We start from the raw sequence: 23,592 nt of genomic DNA on the forward strand, positions 1-23,592 counted from the left end.
GTCAGTTATCATTTCAGTCCTTTTTAATCTGATTAAGTTCAATATAATTTTCAGTAATATTAATTATGTTAATAAACTTATCTCTTCTGTCCAGCTGGTGCTTCAAGTTTGTTCCTCCTATTTCCCAATGTTACTTGTGACAATAGAAAACACTGACAGTAACAGTTTGTATAATGCTCCCCAATAGCAGGAGAAGTAAAGGAGTAGTCTCACAAGGTGATTGTGGTGACTGGTATGCTGGTTGAGATAATGTTTTGATAACCAAAACACATTAATTGAGAATTGACCTGAAGTTCTTGAACAACATGCAAAGTAAAGAATGATATTGGCCAAAAATTCTGATGGAGTTCACATTTTAGTTGTGAACTATGTATTAAATCTGCATACATACAGTATGTTTAAATGGAGGAAATGAGCAAAAGCAAACACTCTAGACTTCTAACATCCCATTGTAATAATGTTCCTTTACATGGTTATGGATCAGCTGAACTGTGGAAATCTGGTTTCTCACAAATTCTCCATACATTTTTAAAGCATTTTCAAGATGGTAGTGATAGTAGTAGCAATAATAATAAAATGTTTTGATAATTATGACTGGGTATAGTAAAAATTTCATTAGTTTAATTATGAGTAGTGTTAGGGTGAAAGTAAATAAAACAAGGTAATATCCAACTTTGGTGAAGTTAAAGTTTTATAGCAAATGTAGGTGGAACAATATAATGTGGGTAACAAAATAAAACATACATGTTTTGACTTGAGGAGAAATTGGTTTGTTGATGTTTCTCAGGAACAGAGCACTTATGGTTCGGGAGGGTTTAAACTAATTTGCAAGGGGGATGGGACCCGGAGGGGATGGGACCCGGAGCAATAGAGCAGTGAAAGAAGTGCATGGAGTAAAGCCAGATCCAATAAATAGAGAGGCTTTGAGGAAAGAGAAGCAGAATAAAGGGTGTAAAGGTAGAAAGGCTAAAGTGCATGTACTTCAATGCAAGAAGCATCGGGAACAAAGGTGATGAACTGAGAGCTTGGATACATACATGGAATTATGATATAGTGGCCATTACGGAGACTTGGCTGGCACCAGGGCAGGAAAGGATTCTCAATATTCCTGTATTTCAGTGCTTTAAAAGGGATGGGGGGGGGAGGGGAGGAGGGGTGGCATTACTGGTCAGGGATACTATTACAGCTGCAGAAAGGGTGGGTAATGTAGCAGGATCCTCTTTTGAGTCAGTATGGGTGGAAGTCAGGAACAGGAAGGGAGCAGTTACTCTACTGGGGGTATTCTATAGGCCTCCTGGTAGCAGCAGAGATACCGAGGAGCAGATTGGGAGGCAGATTTTGGAAAGGTGCAAAAATAACAGGGTTGTTATCATGGATGACTTTAACTTCCCTAATATTGATTGGCACTTGATTAGTTCCAAGGGTTTAGATGGGGCAGAGTTTGTTAAGTGTGTCCAGGATGGATTCCTGTCACAGTATGTTGACAGGCCAACTGGGGGAATGCCATACTAGATCTAGTATTAGGTAACAAACCGGGTCAGCTCACAGATCTGTCAGTCGGTGAGCATCTGGGGGACAGTGATCACCGCTCCCTGATCTTCAGCATTATCATGGAAAAAGATAGAATCAGGGAGGACAGGAAAATTTTTAATTGGGGAAGGGCAAATTATGAGGCCATAAGGCTAGAACTTGCGGGTGTGAATTGGGATGATGTTTTTATAAATGTACTATGGACATGTGGTCGATGTTTAGGGATATCTTGCAGGATGTTAGGGATAAATTTGTCCTGGTGAGGAAGATAAAGAATGGTAGGGTGAAGGAAACATGGGTGACAAGTGAAGTGGAAAATCTAGTCAGGTGGAAGAAGGCAACATACATGAGGTTTAGGAAGCAAGGATCAGATGGGTCTATTAAGGAATATAGGGTAGCAAGAAAGGAGCTTAAGAAGGGGCTGAGAAGAGCAAGAAGGGGGCATGAGAAGGCCTTGGCGAGTAGGGTAAAGGAAAACCCCAAGGCATTCTTCAATTATGTGAAGAACAAAAGAATGGCAGGAGTGAAGGTAGGACTGATTAGAGATAAAAGTGGGAAGTTGTGCCTGGAGGCTGTGGAAGTGAGCAAGGTCCTCAATGAATACTTCTCTTTGGTATTCACCACTGAGAGGGAACTTGATGATGGTGAGGACAATATGAGTGAGGTTGATGTTCTGGAGCATGTTGATATTAAGGGAAGAGAGGTGTTGGAGTTGTTAAAATACATTAGGACGGATAAGTCCCCGGGGCCTGACGGAATATTCCCCAGGCTGTTCCACGAGGCAAGGGAAGAGATTGCTGAACCTCTGGCTAGTATCTCTATGTCCTCGTTGTCCACGGGAATGGTACCGGAGGATTGGAGGGAGGCAAATGTTGTCCCCTTATTCAAAAAAGGTAGTAGGGATAGTCCAGGTAATTATAGACCAGTGAGCCTTACGTCTGTGGTGGGAAAGTTGTTGGAAAAGATTCTTAGAGATAGGATCTTTGGGCATTTAGAGAATCATGGTCTGATCAGGGACAGTCAGCATGGCTTTGTGAAGGGCGAATCGTGCCTAACAAGCCTGATAGAGTTCTTTGAGGAGGTGACCAGGCATATAGATGAGGGTAGTGCAGTGGATGTGATCTACATGGATTTCAGTAAGGCATTTGACAAGGTTCCACATGGTAGGCTTATTCAGAAAGTCAGAAGGCATGGGATCCAGGGAAGTTTGGCCAGGTGGATTCAGAATTGGCTTGCCTGCAGAAGGCAGAGGGTCATGGTGGAGGGAGTACATTCGGATTGGAGGGTTGTGACTAGTGGTGTCCCACAAGGATCTGTTCTGGGACCTCTACTTTTTGTGATTTTTATTAACGACCTGGATGTGGGGGTGGAAGGGTGGGTTGGCAAGTTTGCAGATGACACAAAGGTTGATGGTGTTGTAGATAGTGTAGAGGATTGTCGAAGATTGCAGAGGGACATTGATAGGATGCAGAAGTGGGCTGAGAAGTGGCAGATGGAGTTCAACCTGGAGAAGTGTGAGGTGGTACACTTTGGAAGGACAAACTCCAAGGCAGAGTACAAAGTAAATGGCAGGATACTTGGTAGTGTGGAGGAGCAGAGGGATCTGGGGGTACATGTCCACAGATCCCTGAAAGTTGCCTCACAGGTAGATAGGGTAGTTAAGAAAGCTTATGGGGTGTTAGCTTTCATAAGTCGAGGGATAGAGTTTAAGAGTCACAATGTAATGATGCAGCTGTATAAAACTCTAGTTAGGCCACACTTGGAGTACTCTGTCCAGTTCTAGTCGCCTCACTATAGGAAGGATGTGGAAGCATTGGAAAGGGTACAGAGGAGATTTACCAGGATGCTGCCTGGTTTGGAGAGTATGGATTATGATCAGAGATTAAGGGAGCTAGGGCTTTACTCTTTGGAAAGAAGGAGGATGAGAGGAGACATGATATTAAGAGGAATAGACAGAGTGGACAGCCAGCGCCTCTTCCCCAGGGCACCACTGCTCAGTGCAAGAGGACATGGCTTTAAAGGAAGGGGAGGGAAGTTCAAGGGGGATATTAGAGGATGGTTTTTCACTCAGAGAGTGGTTGGTGCGTGGAATGCACTACCTGAGTCAGTGGTGGAGGCAGATACACTAGTGAAGTTTAAGAGACTACTAGACAGGTATATGGAGGAACTTAAGGTGGGGGTTATATGGGAAGCAGGGTTTGAAGGTTGGCACAACATTGTGGGCCAAAGGGCCTGTAATGTGCTGTACTATTCTATGTTCTATGTTCTATGTTCCCAGTACCTGGGCCGAGTAACCTGCCAACTAAACCATTGTTCCGTAAATCTATTGATTTTAATGCAGATAATCATTTAAAAATGGAAGAGCAAATTAAAGACAATTTTTTTTTCATTTGTGTTGATTTCAATGTTTTTAAATGTTTTCATATTCTTGTATTTAATAATTAGTGTGAACCATAAATGCCAACAATTAACTCTGGAAAGAACTTATGTTGTTCAGCCATTTGTATGCAAATTAATCCTGGACTGTAGCAGATTAGTTTGCAATTTAAGTAGCATATGGTATAGGAACAGAGAACTCATTCATTTCAATGGGATTCTTGGACTAGGGAATGGAAGAGATCATGTTTATTTCTTGAGTTAAATTTGTTTCAACAGTCTAAAGAGTCAGTTGCCACTGACTCTACTCTTCAATTCCCTCCAATTGCCTTCCCTATTCAGGTGTAGGTGATATAACAGTTGTCCTTTCTATCTACATTCATTGGAAACTTAGTTAGGTACCTACTGTACCAAATAAAGTGGCCACTGAGTGCATATTCATGGTCTTCTGCTGCTGTAGCCTATCAACTTCAAGGCTCAATGTATTGTGCATTCAGTGATGCTCTTCTGCACATCACTGTTGTAATGTAAAGTTATTTGAGTTACTGCTGCCTTCCTGTCAGCTTGAACCAGTCTGGCCATTCATCTCTGGTCTCCCTTATTAACAAGGTGTTATTGCCCACAGAACTACTGCTTGCTGGATTTTTTTTTTATGATACCTAAATACTCCTTCCAAATGAAGCACTGATTTACTAGTGGTTCAGTGAGCCTCCTTCATTGGAGAATCCAAATGCCGAATGTGTGAATGCTGTGCAGAGAGCCCCTGAAATCTCGTTTGGATGACCCCAAGCCTCTAGTTCTTGGTATTGTAATATTCCATTTTGACATCTGTCTTTGGCCTGATTATAAAACAAAATGTTCTGATGAAAGGTCATCACCTTGAAACATTCTCTATGGTTCTCTTTCCATAGAACTTTTTCTCAACCTCTCGTGTTTCCTGTTATCAGTTAAATAAATCCAGGAACTTCAGATATTTGTTTTTAACTCCTTTATTGGACTTCAGTAAGGTGGTGATAGTTTAGTCGCTTAAAACTTCCGCTCCTTTTTATTTCTTACCTCCACACTCTTTATCTCTTTTTTTTTACTCTAGTTTGTTAATTTTTGTTTTGCTTTCTTACTTGCCTGCGAATACACCTATCCTACAATGGCCGCAAAGTTTCCTAAATCTGGGGAAAAGGAATTCTCTATGTCCGCGATTGCTGAGATTGCCTCTGTTTTGGAACAGCATTGACAAAAGATTGTATCTGAACATAAGTCTGAATATAAGTCTTCTTTCAGTTCGTTGGAGTCAAAATTAAATCAAATTAACGCTAGAGTGGATGATCATGCCGAACGTCTATCTCATAACAAGTTAAATTCCGAAAATTTAAAACACCGCGTTCAGCAGCTGGAAGCTGTCTGTTCCAATTTGTCTGAGCAAAACACCAAGTTAACTTCCAAGGTAACTGATGTCAAAAATCGGAGTAGGCGTTATAATCTACGAATTCTTGGTTTGTTGGAGGCTATCAAAAGGGGATCTCCTGTTGAATGTTTTTCTTCTTTAATCTGTGAGGTTTTTGGGAAGGAAATCCTTTCAACTTCACCTGAATTAGACAGAGCATACCGTACATTTCTGGCCAAGTCCAAGCTGGGCTCCTGGCCACGTCCAGTTATTCTCTGTTTTCATCGAAAAACCTCTGATCATGGAAGCACACCGGAGGGGAAAACTGTATTTCCGGGTTCACTCCATCCGTATCGTTGAAGATTATGCTCAAGTTTTCAAGTTGCGCGCCGGGTATAAAGATGTAATGAAGGAGTTTTACAATTGTGGATTCAGACCCTCTTTGCGTAACCCAGCCCATCTCCAAATAACTTAATACTGGGGACAAAAAATGGTTTAAGTCAGTTATGGAGGCTCAGAAATTTATCGAAGGTCTCCCAGCCATTTTGACTCCATCAGACTCGGTCAGATTATTTAAAATGGCAGATAAGTACTTTTTTACAAAAAAAATTCCTCCTTTCCATTTTTTTTCTCTCTGTTTTCTTTTAAAATTACAGTATTTTTTCATAGTTTCTCGCAGGTAGACTATTCTGGATTATTATTTTGAATTAAATTTAATATTTTTGATGGTATTGTTTCTCTTTATAACTTTGATTCATAGTGCATAAGTTCTCTAGTTTCTGTATTATTAGTTAAATGGAGCTTATGATAATGTTATGAAACTGGAAGGTGGATTTTGGGGTGTCTTTTTTTTGGAAGAACTTGCTGCTTTTTTTGGTAGCTGTCTTGTTTTGGGTTTTGAGGGAGGGGTGGGTTCTCTAGTGCCAACATTATTCATTGAATTTTTTGGTTATTTTTTGTTATTCAGAACATTTTCATGTCCTGATTCTCAACTTATTCTTTTGCCCCAGTATGTTTGATCTTGTTTATGCCTACTACTCTCTATGTTCTTTTAAATGACATTGGTTAGTTCGTTGAATTTTATAAGCTGGAATGTAAAGGGATTGAACCATCCTGTTAAAACAAGGAAGGTGTTTTCACATCTTAAGCTACTCAAAGCTGACATTGCTTTTTTCAAGAAACTCATATTCGAAGCTTTGACAATTCTCGTCTTATGTCAAGGTGGGTGGGCCAGCACTTACATTCTTCCTTTCTGGCTAAAGCCAGGGGGTTTTCTATCCTTATTAACCAAAATGTTCCTTTCGAGCTCCACAGTAAGGTATCTGATACAAAAGGTCGTTTTATTATTGTCTCTAGGGAAGTATTGGCTAACCTGTATGCTCCTAATTCGGATGATGTGAACTTTTTTTGAACATTTTTTCTCTTTATTACCTGATTTGAATTTATATTCTCTTATATTGGGCGGTGACTTTAATTGTTGGTTAGATCCAGTTTTGGATCGATTGTCCTCTGTTCCCAGATTACTTAGTAAATCTGCTTTATCTATTCATTCATTCCTTTCTAACTATGGTATCTCTGATGTGTGGCAATTTTTCCATCCTACTGAGAGAGATTACTCCTTTTTTTTCACATATCCACCATACTTTTACTAGAATTGATTATTTTTTAATGGATAACCAGCTGATTCCATCTGTTCGCTCTTGTGATTATCAGAGTATATTGATTTCAGATCATGCTCCAGTTACTTTGTCTATAAATTTTCCTGGTCTTCCTCAAATGAATAAACATTGGTGTTTTAATCCGACTTTGTTATCAGATAATGATTTTGTAAAATTTATGAAGGACCAGATAACTTCTTTTTTAAACACTAATACGTCATCTGAAATTTCATCCGAGATTGTCTTGGATGCTATGAAAGCATATTTGAGGGGTCAAATAATTTCATATATTGTGAATCTCAAAAGAAAGACCCATTTAGAGCAATTAGATTTGATCAGTCAGATCAAAGTAATAGACCAACTATATGCCCAGACTAAAAATCCTGAACTGTACAAGAAGTGAGTACAACTTCAAACTAATTTTGACCTTATCTCCTCTCAACCAGTTGAATGTCAACTTCTTGAAAGCAAGAGCTGATTTTATACTCATGGTGATAAATCTGGCAAGTTTTTGTTAACCAATTGAGACGCTCTAAAGTTAAACAACATATAACAAAAATTCGAATGGGAAATGGGAATAGTACTTCAAATCATTCTGAAATTAATGATACTGTAGTCGCGCGCAACGCACTACTAAAGAAACACATGGAGGCAGAGAAAGCCAAACTCAGAATGCCTTTACTGATTCAAAATCGCCCCTTAAATCTCCCCTCCCATGGGCCCCTGTGACCCGCGGGGCGGACATGACGTCTGACTGTCCCCGGAAGGTCCGCCCCGAGTGGGTAGTTCCAAACGCTCTACCGCGTGTCTGCCTGTGGCTCCTGATGGCAGTTCGAGTCCCGTGTGTCCCCAGTGTGTCCATCTGGGGAGTGGAGCCCCCATTCTGTGTGGCTTGCCTGAGTGGCCGGCCTTGCTGGCGCAGTGCGGGTACCCTCACTGGTTGCTCAATGTCCAAGTGTGCCAGTTTGAGGCGGTCCATTGTAAAAGTCTCTTCCCGGCCACCCACCTCCACGACACGTGGTTCCGTTGTGCTGGATCACCTTGAAGGGTCCCTCGTACAGCCACTGTAGAGGTGACCTGTGCATACCCCTGCGAGTAAAAACATACTCACAGTCTTGGAGGTCTTTAGGGGTGAAGGATGGCACAGGACCATGCCTGGAGGTTGGGACCGGTGCCAGGGTCCCTACCTTGTCCCGTAGCCTCGTTAGCACCGCTGCTGGAGTTTCTTCCAAACCTCGGGCCTCTGGTACGAACTCGCCTGGGACCGTCGGGGGGCGCCATAGACCAATTCCATCGAGGAGGTCCTCCTTGGGGGCTGTGCAGATGCCCAGTAGGACCGAGGGAAGCTCATCTGTCCAGTTGGGGCCCCTGAAGCGCGCCATCAGGGCCGACTTGAGATGCCGGTGGAATCGCTCTACCAAACCGTTGGTCTGGGGATGGTACACTGTGGTGTGATGCATCTGGGTGCCCAGGAGCTGTGCCAGTGCTGTCCACAAACCAGACATGAACTGCGCCCCTCTGTCGGAGGCGATGTCCGTTGGGAGGCTGAACCTGGCAATCCAGTTTGCAATGATAGTCCTGGCGCAGGACTCAGTGGACGTGTATGCGAGCGGTACGGCTTCCGGCCATCTGGTGAACCTGTCTACCATGGTAAAGATATATCTGGTGCCCTGGGAGACTGGCAGGGGGCCGACGATGTCCACGTGGATGTGTTGGAACCTCCTGTGCATCGGCTGGAACTGCTGGAGGGGAGCCTTCATGTGCCGCTGGATTTTGGCAGTCTGGCAGTGTATGCAGGTCCTGACCCAGTGTCCGACCTGTTTGCACAAACTGTGCCAGACGAATCTGTCCGCTACCAGCTTGATGGATGGACGGGTAGGCCAGGTCGTGCAGCGTATCGAACACCTGGCGCCCCTGTACTGCTGGTACCACGGGTTGGGGTTTGTTGGTAGACACATCACACAGGAGTCGATCCACTGCTGGGCCAATGGAGACGTCCTCCAACTGGAGCACCAAAACGATGGTGTGGTAAGCCAGGATCTCGGTGTCCGATCGTTGTGCTTCCGCCAGTGCTGTGTAGTCTGTTCCTGAGGATGATATGCCTACTGAGTGGAGGCAGGGGCGAGACAGTGTGTCAGCCATGATGTTGTTCTTCCCTGCGATGTGGCGGACGTCCGTGGTGAATTCTGAAATAAAGGACAGGTGCCTCTGCTGCTGAGCCGACCATGGGTCCGATACCTTGGCCAGTGCGAAGGTGAGGGCTTGTGGTCCGTATACACGGTGAACTCCCTTCCCTCGAGGAAGTACCGGAAATGCCGGACAGCCAGGTAGAGCGCTAGCAACTCTCTGTCGAAAGTGCTGTACTTCACCTCCGGTGGCCATAGGTGCCGACTGAAGAAAGCGAGTGGTTGCCACTGGTCCTCGACGAGCTGCTCCAGGACTCCACTGACTGCCGTGTCGGAAGCGTCGACTGTGAGTGCCGTGGGTACATCGACTCTTGGGTGCACTAGGAGGGCCGTCTTTGCCAGCGCCTCTTTGGCCTGCTCGAACACCTCCGTGGACTCCACGTCCCATTCCACTTCTTTGTCCTTGCCGGCCATCAGGCTGAATAAGGGTCTTGTGATGCGTGCCGCCGCCGGCACGAAACGATGATAAAAGTTGACCATCCCTACGAACTCCTGCAGGCCCTTGACCGTGCTGGGCTTAGGGAACTGGCGAATGGCCTGGACCTTGTCCGGTAGGGGAACTGCGCCATGTCGGTTGACTCTGTGGCCTAAGAAGTCGATCTCCGTCAGCCCGAACTGGCACTTCGCTGGATTGATTGCCAGTCCGTGGTCGCTCAGACGCTGGCAGAGCTGGCGCAAATGTGCCACGTGCTCTTGGTGCGAACTGCTGGCCACCAGAATATCGTCCAAGTAAATGGAAACGAAATCCAGGCCGTGTCCCACCAAGTCCTCAGGAATTCGAACAAGCTGAACGGGGTGATGAGGGCTGTCTTGGGCACGTCGTCGGAGTGCACTGGGATCTGATGGTATCCCCTGACCAGGTCGATTTTCGAGAAGATGGTCGCTCCATACAGGTTTGCCGTGAAGTCCTGGATGTGGCAGTTGTGGCATCGTTGAGCCTTCTGTAGTCTCCGCAGGGCCTTCATCCTCCTGCAGACTTGGGCACCATGTACAGCGGAGATGCCCACGGGCTGTCTGAGCGGCGTATGATTCCCATCTGTTTCATCTTATGGAACTCCTCCTTGGTGAGGTGGAGCTTGTCAGGTGGGAGCCTGCAAGCTCGGGCGTGCAGCGACGATCCTTGCTTGGGGATGTGGTGCTGCACACCATGCTTGGGGTTGGCAGTGGAGAACTGCGGGGTGACTATGGAGGGGAATTCCACCAACACCCTGGCAAATTCATTACCCGAGAGGGTTACAGAATCCAGGTGGAGGGCTGGTAGCTTGGCTTCCCTGAGCTGGAAAGTCTGGAACGTCTAGGCATGGACCAAACACCAGCCTTTTAGGTCGACCAGGAGGCAGTTGGCTCGTAGGAAATCTGCCCCTAGTAGTGGCTGTGACACCGCTGCCAACGTGAAAGTCCAAGTGAAACGGCTGGACCTGAAATGCAGTGAGATAGCTCGCGGGCCATACGTCCGAATGCTGGTGCCATTTGCAGCAGTGAGTTCGGGACCTGGGACTGCATTATGAGTGTCCATGTTCAAGGGGGGGAGTACGCTGACTTCGGCCCCGGTGTCTACCAGGAAGTGCCGCCTGGAGTGTTGGTCCCAGAGGTACAGGAGGCTGTCTTGGTTGCCAGCTGTTGTAGCCATTAGCGACGGCTGGCCCCGGCATTTCCTGGAAAAGCACTTGGTGGACGGCAGCGGCGCGCGCCTGAGCCCATTCTTTGGTGATAGAAACACCATTGTTCTGAATTTACGCCTTTTTCCCCAGTGGGTCTGGATGGCTTCGGTTGCGGGGCCTGGGCTTTGGGGCACGCGATCGTGACTAGGCCAGTGGAGGCTGCTCCATGTTGCTTGCTCTGCCAAAGGACATCTGCTTTAGCCGCGGCCCTGCGTGGGTCGCTGAAATCCTCACTCGCGAGGAGGAGGCGATTGTGCTCCGGCATTTGCTCGAGGTACAACTGTTTAAATAAAAGGCACGGCTTATGGCCGTCCATGAGAGCCAGCATATCGTTCATGAGCTCAAATGGCATGCAGTCGCCCAGGCCGTCCATGTGTAGGAGCCATGCGGGAGAGTCCGAAGGTACGGATCAGGAGCGCCTTAAGGCTTAGTGTACCTGTCCTCTGTTGGTGGCTGGCATAGGAAGTCGATGATCTGGCCTGCCATCTCCTGGTCGAGCGTGCTGACCACGTAGTAGTACCGCGTGGCGTTGGCTGTAATGTCTCTGATACTGAACTGGGCCTCAGCCTGCTTGAACTAAATGCGGGCCTGAGTGGCCCAGAAAGTCGGGAGCTTCAGCTGTGCGAGTTGCTTGAACACATGGCTGGTCGCTGAGTCGCCGGCTCCAGATGCCGTCTGGAACGTCGGGGTCACCAATGTAGTTGCGTGCAAAGCGCTACTAAAGAAACACACGGAGGCAGAGAGAGCTGAACTCAGAATGCCTTTACCGATTAAAAATCGCACGCTTAAATCTCCCTTCCCATGGGCCCCTCTTACGTAATCATCTTTTCCTACCTTCTTTGCAAGACTCAACATTTCATGATTGGTATAGAAAGGGCATTATCTTTTCATAGATAATTGTTTTGCAACTTTTCAACAACTGTCTGCAAAGTTTAATATACTTGATACCTTCAAATTAGACATTTCATTAACCCTTTATTATCAAATTTTCCTGAGATGCCTCAGAAAAACGTTGTGGACCTGTTTCTTTGTATTAATCCATTGGATAAAGACTTAATATCTTTTATTCGTGATAAGTTAGTGACCTTGAGACGTGTCCCCTTTGATAAAAATTAGAACTACTTGGAAGCATGATTTAAATATTTCTTTATCTGATGCAGTTTGGGATTCAATTCTTAAGTCAGGTAATTCAGACAGCTCGCCACTGTCTTTTACAGTTTAAGGTTGTACGTAGGGTTCACATGTCAAAAACTAAATTGTCGCCGTTTTATCCTGACATTAGTCCTGTTTGTGTGAAGTGTAACAGGGACGAGGCTTCTCTTATCCATATGTGCTGGGCTTATCCTAGTCTAGAGAAATTCTGGAGAGAAGTTTTTTCTTTATCTTTATCCTATATTCTTAATTGCCACTTAGAACCTAATCCTCTGATTGCCCTTTTTGGTACCTTGGGTGAGGCAAACATGCATTTGAGTCCGACTAAATGTCGAACATTATCTTTTGCCTCTCTTTTGGCTAGATGCTTAGTTCTCCTTATGTGGAGAGATGTTGCCCCACCCACTCATGCTCAATGGCTTAATGATATTATGTCCTGTTTAGACCTTGAAAAAATTCATTATTTACTTCTCAATTCGGACATAAAATTTCAAAAGGTGTGGGGACATTTTCTTGAGTATTTTCATAACTCCTCTTCAGATTAAGTTTATTCTTTTTAATCCCTTTCAGCTTTTTTTCTCTCTAAGTTTTATGGTTTCTTTTTGATGGAAATTACATTATAGTTTTGGTAGTAGGCATTATTCTTTTTTAATTTATATTTACAGCTGTGTGGGGTCAAACGTGCCGATTAATTTTTTTTACATATTGTACTGGTTGGCCTGGAGTTCCATAGTGCGAGGGTGGGGAGGATACTAACTTTATAGCAGTTCATTCTGGGTGCTGTCTCCTTATTGTTATGAATTATATAATTGATACACTTATTTTGCGCTGTATTAATCTTCTTTGTTGTTGAGTTTTTTGTTTGTGGTTGGTTTGTAGAAATGCATAAAAATTAATTTTTAAAAAACTCCTTCATTGATTCCTGTCCAACAATTCAGTCTATCTTCATAGATTTCTCAGTGATGACAACAAAACCCATAAGCATCGTCTGGACAGTGGCTTATCATGTACTACACCAAAACATAGACCAGACTGCTGTTTATCGATTACAGCTTGCGTTCAATGCCATCAACCCCTCAGAATTAATCATCATAAGCTTCTAAACCTGGACCTCTGTACTTCCCTGCATTTGGATCCTTGACTTCTCATCAGGAATGTATAGACTGTAGAGATAGATAATAACATCACACTGACAATCAACACAGGTGCACTTTGAATACTGTATGTGTACTTTGCCCACTGCTCTGCTGTGTGGCTAAACACAGCATCTATAAATTCACAGATCTCAGCACTATTGCTGGTAAAATCTTGGACAGCGATGAGGGGGCATGCAGGAGTGAGATCAACCACAACCTTGCACTCAATGTCAGCAAGGAAGTGATTGTGAACTTCATAAGGGGAAATTGGAAGAACACACACCAGCTCTTGTTGAGGTGTCAGTGGCAGAAAGGGTAAGCATCTTTAAGTTCCTGGGCATTAACATCTTGTGAGTCCATCCTGTACAAAATGTATTGATGCAATCATGAAAAGGACAGATGTTTAAGGAGATTTGGTATGTCACAAAATAGTTTTAAAACTTTCTTTTGATGTATGGCAGAGAGCATTCTGATTGGTTGCATCACAGGCTGGATTGGAAACTCCAATGCAGAGGGATAGTAAGAGGCTACAGAATGTTGTAGACTCAGCAAGCTCTATCATAGGCACAACCGTCCCTATCATCAAGGATGTCAAGAGTTGGTGCTTCAAGAAGGCAGCATCCATCATTGAAGACGTTCACCTTACAGGGCATGACCTTTTATTACTACCATCAGGGAGGAGGTACAGGAGCCCTAAAGACTCACACTCGATGATTCAGAAACACCTTTCTCTCCACCATCAGATTCTGAACAGTCCAGAACCTATGAACACTGCCTCATTTTTTCATTATTGCACTATTTATTTATTTTGTAATTTATAGTAATTTTATGTTTATACTGTACTGTTGCAAAACAATTTTCACATCATCTAATAAACCTGTTTCTAATTCTTACTTTAATATTGTGACAATGTCTGTGCTTTATGTTTAGATGTGGCTTATCAAATGGTTGCACATTTGTAGCATGTACCTATTTCAAAGTTTATTTCCTCTCGATTTAAGGGTCAATATTCTAAAAGCCTTAATATGCACTTTACCTATGTCATCATACTTTAAAGTCAAGGTCGTTTATTGTAATATGCAAAGGTGCAATGAAAAACTCACTTGCTGCAGCTTCATAGGTACATGGCATCAGGTACAGAAGATTCACAAGAGAAACAAATTAACATTAATTTTTTTGCAAGAAATAACAGAACAAAAATATAGCTAAACTCTAATGATTAGGGTGGTACCAATTGGTTCAAAAACCAAATGGTTAAAGGGAAGTTACTGTTCTTGAATATGGTGGAGTGGGACTTAAAGTCTTCTTAAGGTGGATCTAGATGGATGGGTGTTGCTTTCTTGAGGCAAGACCTTCTTGTAGATATTATCAATGTTGGGCAATGATGTGCCCATGATGTATTAGGCCAAATCCACTACTCTTTGCATCTTCTTGTATTCCTGCACATTCAAATTGGTATATCAGATCCTGACACAACCGGTCAGGATACTTTCAAATGTATCTATAGAAATTTGTTAGAGTGTTTGTGACAAGATGAACTTATTTAACCTTCTTAACCTTTTAAGAAATTGAAAAAGCTTACAAGCCTTCCTTGTGCTTAGATCTATGTGCTGAGCCCAGGACAGATTCTGTGATAAGTTAGTGTACAGAAATTGATAGCTGCTGACTCTCCAGCACCAGTCCCCCAATGTACTGTGTTTGCCTTCTTTCTGCAGCAGCCTGATGTATGAGTTCCTGTTGTCCAGATTGTCTTAAGCAGAGTGCAGAGCCAGAGAAATGGCAGTTGTTACTGACCTGTTGTGATGGTAGGCTAATTGGAGCTGATTCATATTAACCCTGAAGTAGGAGTTGATTAGTGCTATAATTAATCTCAAGAAGCACTTCATTTAGGTTCATTTAAGCACGACAGGATGGTAATCATTGAGGCAGGTCACCATGCTTGGGCATCAGTACAAGAGATGGCTTTTAAAGCACAAGGGATGTTAAACTGCAGCTGCAATAGATTGAATCTGTCAATAAATAATTAAACCAATTGATCTGCTCAGATCTTTAGTACTTGGCCACATATGACATCTGGACCAGACTTCTTTTGTTGATTCACCTTGCAGGATGCCTAGATGTCAGTCTTCCAATACTGAGTTTACATGGTCATCTGGAGATGTAGGGACTTGTGTGTTTACATATCAAGGCATGCAAAAAAAAAGCATTGAACTCAGCTGGTAGTAATAGGACATTTCCACCTATGCTCACATATCATACTTCCAGGAATTGGTGGACAGTTATTCTTGTAGTTCTTATGCATTTCTCAGTTCTACCAAAGTTGGGTTTAACCTTGTTGTACTTACCTTTTACTCAAGTATATTACTTTTCACTTTCAAGCTGAATACATTTGCCAGTTTTCTGTCCACCTATTTTGACTAAGGTGTTGGGTATTTCTCCTCATGTTTCCTTAATTAAGTGCATTGGTTACAAATAAAGTCTTGGAGTTATAGAATCAAACTGCATGGAAACAAGCCCTTCAATGTAACTTGTCCTTGTTGACTATCTTTTAAAGAACTTGTGATGTTTAAATACATTGAAGGCACTGCTATATACACGTTATTATTGCAATATTCAGCTGGCCATACAGGATCTGTGGAGAAAGTAGCAAATAAAGTAATTTTTAAAACATTTCTCCCTTTCACTGAAATTAACATTTCTGAATGTGCCTTTGTTTTTCAGAAGAATTGTGCACAGATACTTTCTCTGGCAGTTATATTTCCTCAGTTTATTGGGATTTTTCTGGTTTTCATTTTCTAGCTTTTCAACCGCTCTCGAACTGTTTTACCATACAATCAATAATAATTGAGCATGATTTTGAGAAGAGGTATTTAAGGTTAAATGTTTGGCAGGCTGCATTACAATTTTCTAAATAAAAATGCAATACCTTGTGAAGAAAGCTTTTAATTATTGGTCAGACTGTGATCTTGGGAGAGTTTTGTAGAGTCAAATACTAGCTAGGCTTTTGTATAGACTAACTCAAAAATACAAAGTGACAGAACCAATATTATTATTTTCTTTTACATTTTTAAGATTACTCTCACTTGATTGATTTAAAAAATAATCCAGTGAGAGTAATCTCACAACAACAAATGAAAATACTCTAGGTATGTAATTTATGGACTGAGATCTGAGGAATATTAAAATAGGGTTTTTTTTCCCATTCTTACATGGCACTGAATTAAGTGAAAGTTTGTTATAACTTCTTTCAAAATTTTATGACATTTATTTGAGAGGAAGATTAAGTTTGTTCATCTTATTTCAGTTGAGGAAAATTATGTTAACATCTTGTACTTGATAATGACGTCTTTCGTTATTCCAAATTAAGTTTGTTACTATTTCAAGGAGAATGAACAACAATATTTGTATGATGCACCTAATAAAGTAGCCACTGAGTGTATGTTCATGGTCTTCTGCTGTTGTAGCCCATCTTTTTCAAGGTTTGATGCGTTATGCATTCAAAGCTCCTTTTCTGCACACCACTGTTGTAACTCATGGTTTTTTGAGTTACTGTCAGCTTCCTGTCAGCTTGAACCAGTTTGGCCATTCTCCTCTGACCTCTCTCATCAACAAGGTGTTTTTGCTCACAGAGCTACCAGTTGCTGGATATTTATTTTATTTTTCACACTGTTCTCTGTATTCTAGAGACTGTTGTCTGTGAAAATCTCAAGAGATACTCAAACCATCCTGTCTGCCATCTAAAATCATTACATGGTCAAAGTCAGTTAGAGCACATTTCTTCCCCACTCTGTTTAGCTTGAACAACAACTGAAAATCTTGACTATGTCTGCATGCTTTTATGCATTGAATTGCTGCAACATGATTGGCTGATTAGATATTTGCATTAACAAGCAGGTATACAGATGTTCGTAATAAAGTGGTCATTGAGTGTACAAGCAGAATGAGGTGGGTGATCAGAGAAGAGTAAACTAAATATGAAACTAAGTCACAACAAAGAGAGCATCACAAAGATAGCTGGTTGAATATAAAGGTTTAAACAAATGAACCTTTTCTCCAGCTTAGAGAATGGTTGGAAGTGCTTATTCTAAAACCTGGACTAGTTGCCATTTTGTTTTCAGGTTGCATATATGATTTGAGATTTTGCTCAGTAATCATTTTAATAGAAGTTTATTAAAAGTGAATACTCCTCAGTATTTAACAAAGTAGCATTAAAGGCAGAAATGGATCACTTATGTTCTCCTAACTTCCCTTTGCATCTATTTTTAAAGGTGATAATAAAATGCTAGTTAAGTGTCACACACAGGGTTGCCAAGGATGGATCATATACTTATCAATGCATCAATGAATTGATGAACTTGGTTGGATTTGGCTTTGGTCATTGTTATATTGTTCTTCCATTATTGACAGACCTGATTTCTTTATTATTCAACCTCTTTGTGAAGGAATGTGATTAAGCTCAAGCACAGGACCTAGCTTGGAGAGAGCAGGAGTCATCAGAGCTTTGGGAGACTGAAATTTTTATGGATCATATGTTTTAAGAGCTGTCTGTCAGATAGCAAGACAGAATTTAGGACTGTGTGAATATCTCTTGGAAGTGTACAGTGCACTCTAGTCTCAAACAAAAACTCTATTAGAATCAAAATCGGGTTTATTATCATCGGCATGTGTCGTGGAATTTGTTAATTTCGCAGCAGCAGTTCAATGCAATACATAATATAGAGGAAAATAAATAAGTAAATTACAGTATATGTATATTGAATAGATTAAAAATTGTGCAAAAACAGAAATAATACATATTTAAAAAGTGAGGTAGTGTCCACGGGTTCAATATTCATTTAGGAATTGGATGGCAGAGGGGAAGAAGCTGTTCCTAAATCACTGAGTGTGTGTTGTCAGGCTTCTGTACCTCCTAACTTATGGTAACAATGAGAAAAAGGCATGCCCTGGGTGCTGGGGGTCCTTAATAATGGATGCTGCCTTTCTGAGACTCTGCTCCTTGAAGATATCCTAGGTACTTTGTAGGCCAGTACCCAAGATGGAGCCGGCTAAATTTACGACCCTCTGCAGGTACTTTCGGTCCTGTGCAATAGCTCCCTCCCTCCCATGCAGACAGTGATGCAGTCTGTCAGAATGCTCGTCACAGTACATCTATAGAAGTTTTTGAGGATATTTGTTGACATACCAAATCTCTTCAAACTTGTAATGAAGTCTAGTTGCTGTCTTGGCTTCTTTATAGCTACATCGATATGTTGGGACCAGGTTATGTCCCCAGAGATGTTTTGAGGCTGTTTTGAGTGAAAGAATGTCCTTGAAAGAATAAGAACAGAAACTGTTTGGATTGGAATTAAGAAGCAAGAAAGGTACTTTGTACTTTTGCTACCAAGAAGCATAATGCAGGGAAATTACAGCATTGTTATATAGAGCATAGAACAGTACAATATTGGACAACCTATTCAGCCATGATTTTGTACTAATCTTGAAACCACTTTTACACTAAACTTCATTCTGTGTGTCATCCATACCTCTTTTTTTCCCTTCATATTCATGGGTCTATCTAAAAGCTGCTTAAACTCGTAACAAGCTGCCTGCTTCCACTATTACCCCTGGTAAACTATTCCAGGGATCTATCACTCTGTATTAAAACAAACCTTGCCCCTCATATTGCCTTTAAACCCTTCTCCCTTGTTTCATGTTCCTTGCTGTTTGACACTTCTAGCCTGTTGGTAGGTTCTGGCTGTCTACCCTATCAATATAACTCCTAATTTGAAATGCCTCTATCAGGACTCCCCTCAGCCTCTGACATTCTAGCGAGAACAACCCAAGTTTTCCAACCTTTCATTATAATGCATATCCTCTAATTGAGACAGCACTCCAGTGAATCTCTTCTGCATTCTCTCCATAGCCTCTCCACAGCCTTCCTATAATGGGGCGACAAGAACTGCATGCAATACTGCAATCATGGTGTGACTAAAGCTTTTGATAGCTGCTGCATGACTTCTCTACTCTTATATTCAACACCCCTACCAACGAAGGCAATGAAAGATGGTTACATTTAACAAGTTGTCTAATACTTATCACATATTATCATTATATTCAAAGAATATAAAACTTTATTCTTTGACCTGATCTATGGGAGAAATTTACTAGAAGGGATTCAAGTTTGGGATATTTCAGATACAGTGTGAGATTAAAGAAACATAGAAACATAGAAAACCTACAGCACAGTACAGGCCCTTCGACCCACAAAGCTGTGCCAAACATGTCCTTACCTTAGAACTACCTAGGCTTACTCACAGCCCTCTATTTTTCTAAGCTCCATGTACCTATCCAAAGTCTTTTAAAAGACCCTATTGTTTCTACCTCCACCGCCACCGCCGGCAGCCCATTCCACACACTCACCACTCTCTGCGTTAAAAAAAAATTACCCCGACATCTCTTCTGTACCTACTTACAAGCATCTTAAAACTATGCCCTCTTGTGCTAGCCATTTCAGCCCTGGTAAAAAGCCTCTGACTATCCACATGATCAATGCCTCTCATTATCTTGTACACCTCTATCAGGTCACCTCTCATCCTCAGTTGCTCCAAGGAGAAAAGGCCACATTCACTCAACCTATTCTCATAAGGCATGCTCCCCAATCCAGGCAACATCCTTGTAAATCTCGTCTGCACCCTTTCTATGGTTTCCACATCCTTCCTGTAGTGAGGCGACCAGAATTGAGCACAATATTCCAAGTGGGGTCTGACCAGGGTCCTAAATAGCTGCAACATTACCCCTTGGCACTTAAACTCAATCCCACGGTTGATGAAGGCCAATGCACCATATGCCTTCTTAACCACAGAGTCAACCTGCGTAGCAGCTTTGAGTGTCCTATGGACTCAGACCCCAAGATCCCTCTGATCCTCCACACTGCCAGTGGTCTTACCATTAATGCTATATTCTGCCATCATATTTGATCTACCAAAATGCACCACCTCACACTTATCTGGGTTGAACTCCATCTGCTACTTCTCAGCCCAGTTTTGCATCCTATCAATGTCCCACTGTAACCTCTGACAGCCCTCCACATTATCCACAACACCCCCAACCTTTGTGTCATCAGAAATTGTTTCCTTCAAAACAAGGAAGTTGAGAAAGGATTTAACAGATGTCTGGAAGATTATGATGGGCTTGAACTGGTTACATAGAAGAAAGATGTTCCTATCACAGCAAGCAGCATGGAGACAAACTGGGCAAAAGACATGAGGAAAATAGTTTTATATAGAGAGAAAATGACTTGGAACACTGCATTAGAGACAGAATTAATTAAAGGAATTGGAATGTCGAGGGTTGGAAATCCACAGAGTGATTCAAGCAAGGAATTTGGTGCAAGGTTTGCAATTTTGGAATTGATACCATGTTCAAGGATTTTGGAGGATAATGTGGAAAAAAAAGAAATGATGTAATGAAAAATTAAGATGTTAGCAAGTTTGAGTAAGAAATTGCAGTCTATCTAATATTTTATTAATGGCTTATACTCGCTTTTGGAATTTGAATCTCAGTAAGAAAACCAGACAATTTTACCGGAAACTTAAGATTGTGTATTTACAAGTGTTCACATTAATCTTGTATTAACATCTGATTTTTTCCCCTTAATTGTCATAGTTAAGCAACCATTTTTGACTAGAACCAATTCTTAAAATTCTACAACCCAGTTTTGTTAATATATTTCCTCCCCTATATTTGGTTGTATTGTACAATTTAACTGAATTTCATTGTCACCCTTGACAGATCTAAATATGTTCTCCTTGAAGTGATAATCTTTCACCATTTGAAATTGTATGGTATTTTTGAGAATTTACAAAGGGAACGGAGTCTTTCTAAAACAGCATGGGTTCCTCACAGGTTTCCTATTTTTCTGCCACCTACATCACAAGCATATCTTTTCATTAATTTCATTTGTATCTTATCTAGCTTCCCCATAATTGTGTTTGCTAAGAACTCCAAGTTTCTTCTAATGATGGAGCTTTCACATTTTAAGTCATGTCTAGTGCTTTTTTTTTACTGGATTTATGAGTGATTATCTTATAATATCTAGCTTGCATGCTACCACAAGTCAAAACATTTGTGGATTTGAAAATTTCACTAAATTTCAATCAATAATTTGTAATAAATAGACAAAAAGTCACTGGACATTAATTTGCATACAGCTACCCGACTGCAAAGATGTAAGGATGGTTTGACTGAACTAACATGTTTTGACTAACTAAAAATTAAACAAGTAGTGATATTTCATCAACGATTAATAGTTGAAATTTAACAAAGCTTAGTTCAGACAAATAAATAAATTGTTCATTTTAAAAGATTCTTTATTGTGCCTTCTTGTAACCCAGGTAAATAAATCTAATAGATGTATAATGTGATTTAGTGGAAATATTTTTGTATGGTGTTGATATACAGCTGTTGTACATTCTTCAAATGATACAAGTTTTGTCCTATAATACTTTGGGAATCTTGGTTCAGCTGTGTGAACAAACCAACAATAACATAACATAATTCATAAATTACCATATTGTTCAGTTATCAGCTATTATGGGGAAGTCCTAGTATTACAAACAACCTGGTATTTTGGAAAAGTTCTTATAAAAAGCAAACTTTTCATTGCAGGCCTCTCATGGGATATGGTCTCCACACCACAGCCCAGCTATGGAAAACAGTGATTAGTCACTAGGTGTTGATCAAGTACAAGTGTAATAAAATTATTTTCAAGAAATTACTCATTTTTTAATGAGTAAATATGTTACTTTATTCCTGAAGAGAGAGAGAGTTTATTCCTACCTTTCCTGATTAGATGTTCATGGTATTCTAATATACTGGTCTAATTTTCTAGTTCAGTGATGGTCATCATGAACACATTGTTTGTAGCATTTCAGGTGAATTGAGCATTTGGTAAAATTATGATAGTTTTCTCTGTAGTTCAACCATTTTATTTGTCTCTGGTTAATTATGGCCACCTGACTGCTTTCAGGATTAATAACACCTACAAGATTTCAATATATTTTCATTGTAAGGAAAAATTGCTGCTCCAACAAATACTCAAATATGATGTAAACATTTCTTCTTGTGAGTATTCTATATCTAACAATGGTCAGCATTTCAAATTGCCAAGTTTATAAGGATACATGGGACATTGTTTTAAACCCTAGTTTAATTATTTTTCATCTAATTCAGAAGGATTAGCATTCATAATCTGTGGAGATAATTGTTCCCCAAAATTCTGTTGAAAATAACCTTTGTACATGAAAGGCATTGTGAAGTATATATTTCAACATTGCCTTTCATTGTTTTTAGCATTGCTAAAAATAGTGAGGATTCTGTAGATGTTGTTGGAATGAAGTTGATGTGTTTGACAGCAGATTATTAAACAAGCAATAGTCTTTTAATAAAATATAGTATTAATATAATCTAAAGATTAGTTATAACATTGTTGTTTTATTGGATTACAAAGTAATCTGCTTAAATTCATGGCACATGTGTAATGCTGTCCTGTATCGGAAAAGTTGTATTTCCTCTATAGTGCAAATAGTTCATTGAACACAGATGCGCAATACACTTTAAAGATCCTTGCTTTTGTAGTATTTTATAAGGTAATAAATCCATTTATGTAGGTAACAAATTAAATGTTCTGTTAACATTGTAAAACATAATGCTTTTTTAACAAAGCACCTATATTTGAAACAACCTATACTTTTATTTTTATTAAATGTATTCATTGGGGACATGTGACTTATTTACCAGTGTGTTATTCGGGTTTGACCATCATTACTACACTTTTAAGAGAGTAGGAACCTCCCCGAAATTCAGCCCAGTAAATTCCATCCTGATACTTGCTGCGATAATGACCTCCACGATACCATACTCCATTCAAATTACAGTGAGCACAGGCATTGTACCACCAACCACCTTTATGGAAGTGGGCACAGTTACCTAAGGAAAGAATGGAAATTTAATTATTTATGTTTTGGCATAAAGTCACTATTATTTATTTCAGACAATACAAACTTTGTGTTTGGTTTTATCACAATTTAACAAAAATTTGAAAAATTGGCATCCAAATGCATCAAAACTCTTGAAGTATTTAGGATTGAGCTGAACATTGCAGGAAGTAACATTTATGTCATGCAAGAGAAAATCTGCAGATGCTGGAAATCCAAGCAACACACACAAAATGCTGGAGGAACTCAGCAGGCCAGGCAGCATCTATGGAAAAGTGTATAGTTGACGTTTTAGCCCAAGACCCTCCATCATGTTCAGAAATTTGTCCACCTACACAAAACTGGTTTTAGAACCAATTTAGAGTATTCTGTAGCATATGTACTTAACTTTCTGACTCCTCAAAACCTACCCAGGATTGACCCAGCACAAATCAGGAGTCTGATGAATAACTCTTCAGTTGCCTGGATGAAGGCAACTCTAATAATAAGAGGTCAGCACAATTTAGGCTTCATTAAACTATGCCTAAACCACACCTCC

General features: G+C 41.1%; 2 protein-coding genes across 10 annotated transcripts in view; one reads left to right on the forward strand and one right to left on the reverse strand.

Moving 5' to 3' along the window:
* ralgps2 (Ral GEF with PH domain and SH3 binding motif 2) overlaps positions 1-23,592 on the forward strand; it is a 516,901-nt gene that overhangs the window by 214,199 nt on the left and 279,110 nt on the right. The window lies entirely within an intron of this gene.
* Positions 1-23,592, reverse strand: part of angptl1a (angiopoietin-like 1a) — a 139,484-nt gene that overhangs the window by 13,787 nt on the left and 102,105 nt on the right. For 2 of the 4 annotated variants that reach the window (XM_073063660.1, XM_073063662.1), the window contains exon 5: positions 22,855-23,046. In XM_073063660.1, coding sequence (XP_072919761.1) covers positions 22,862-23,046 — 185 coding nt within the window. In that variant the 3' untranslated portion in view covers positions 22,855-22,861. Of the gene's footprint in view, positions 1-17,740; positions 18,388-21,407; positions 23,047-23,592 lie in introns of those variants that run through there. The other 2 variants (XM_073063661.1, XM_073063659.1) reach the window with 2 other exon arrangements.

Source organism: Hemitrygon akajei, chromosome 12 (assembly GCF_048418815.1).
Source record: "Hemitrygon akajei chromosome 12, sHemAka1.3, whole genome shotgun sequence".
Classification (NCBI taxonomy): domain Eukaryota; kingdom Metazoa; phylum Chordata; class Chondrichthyes; order Myliobatiformes; family Dasyatidae; genus Hemitrygon; species Hemitrygon akajei.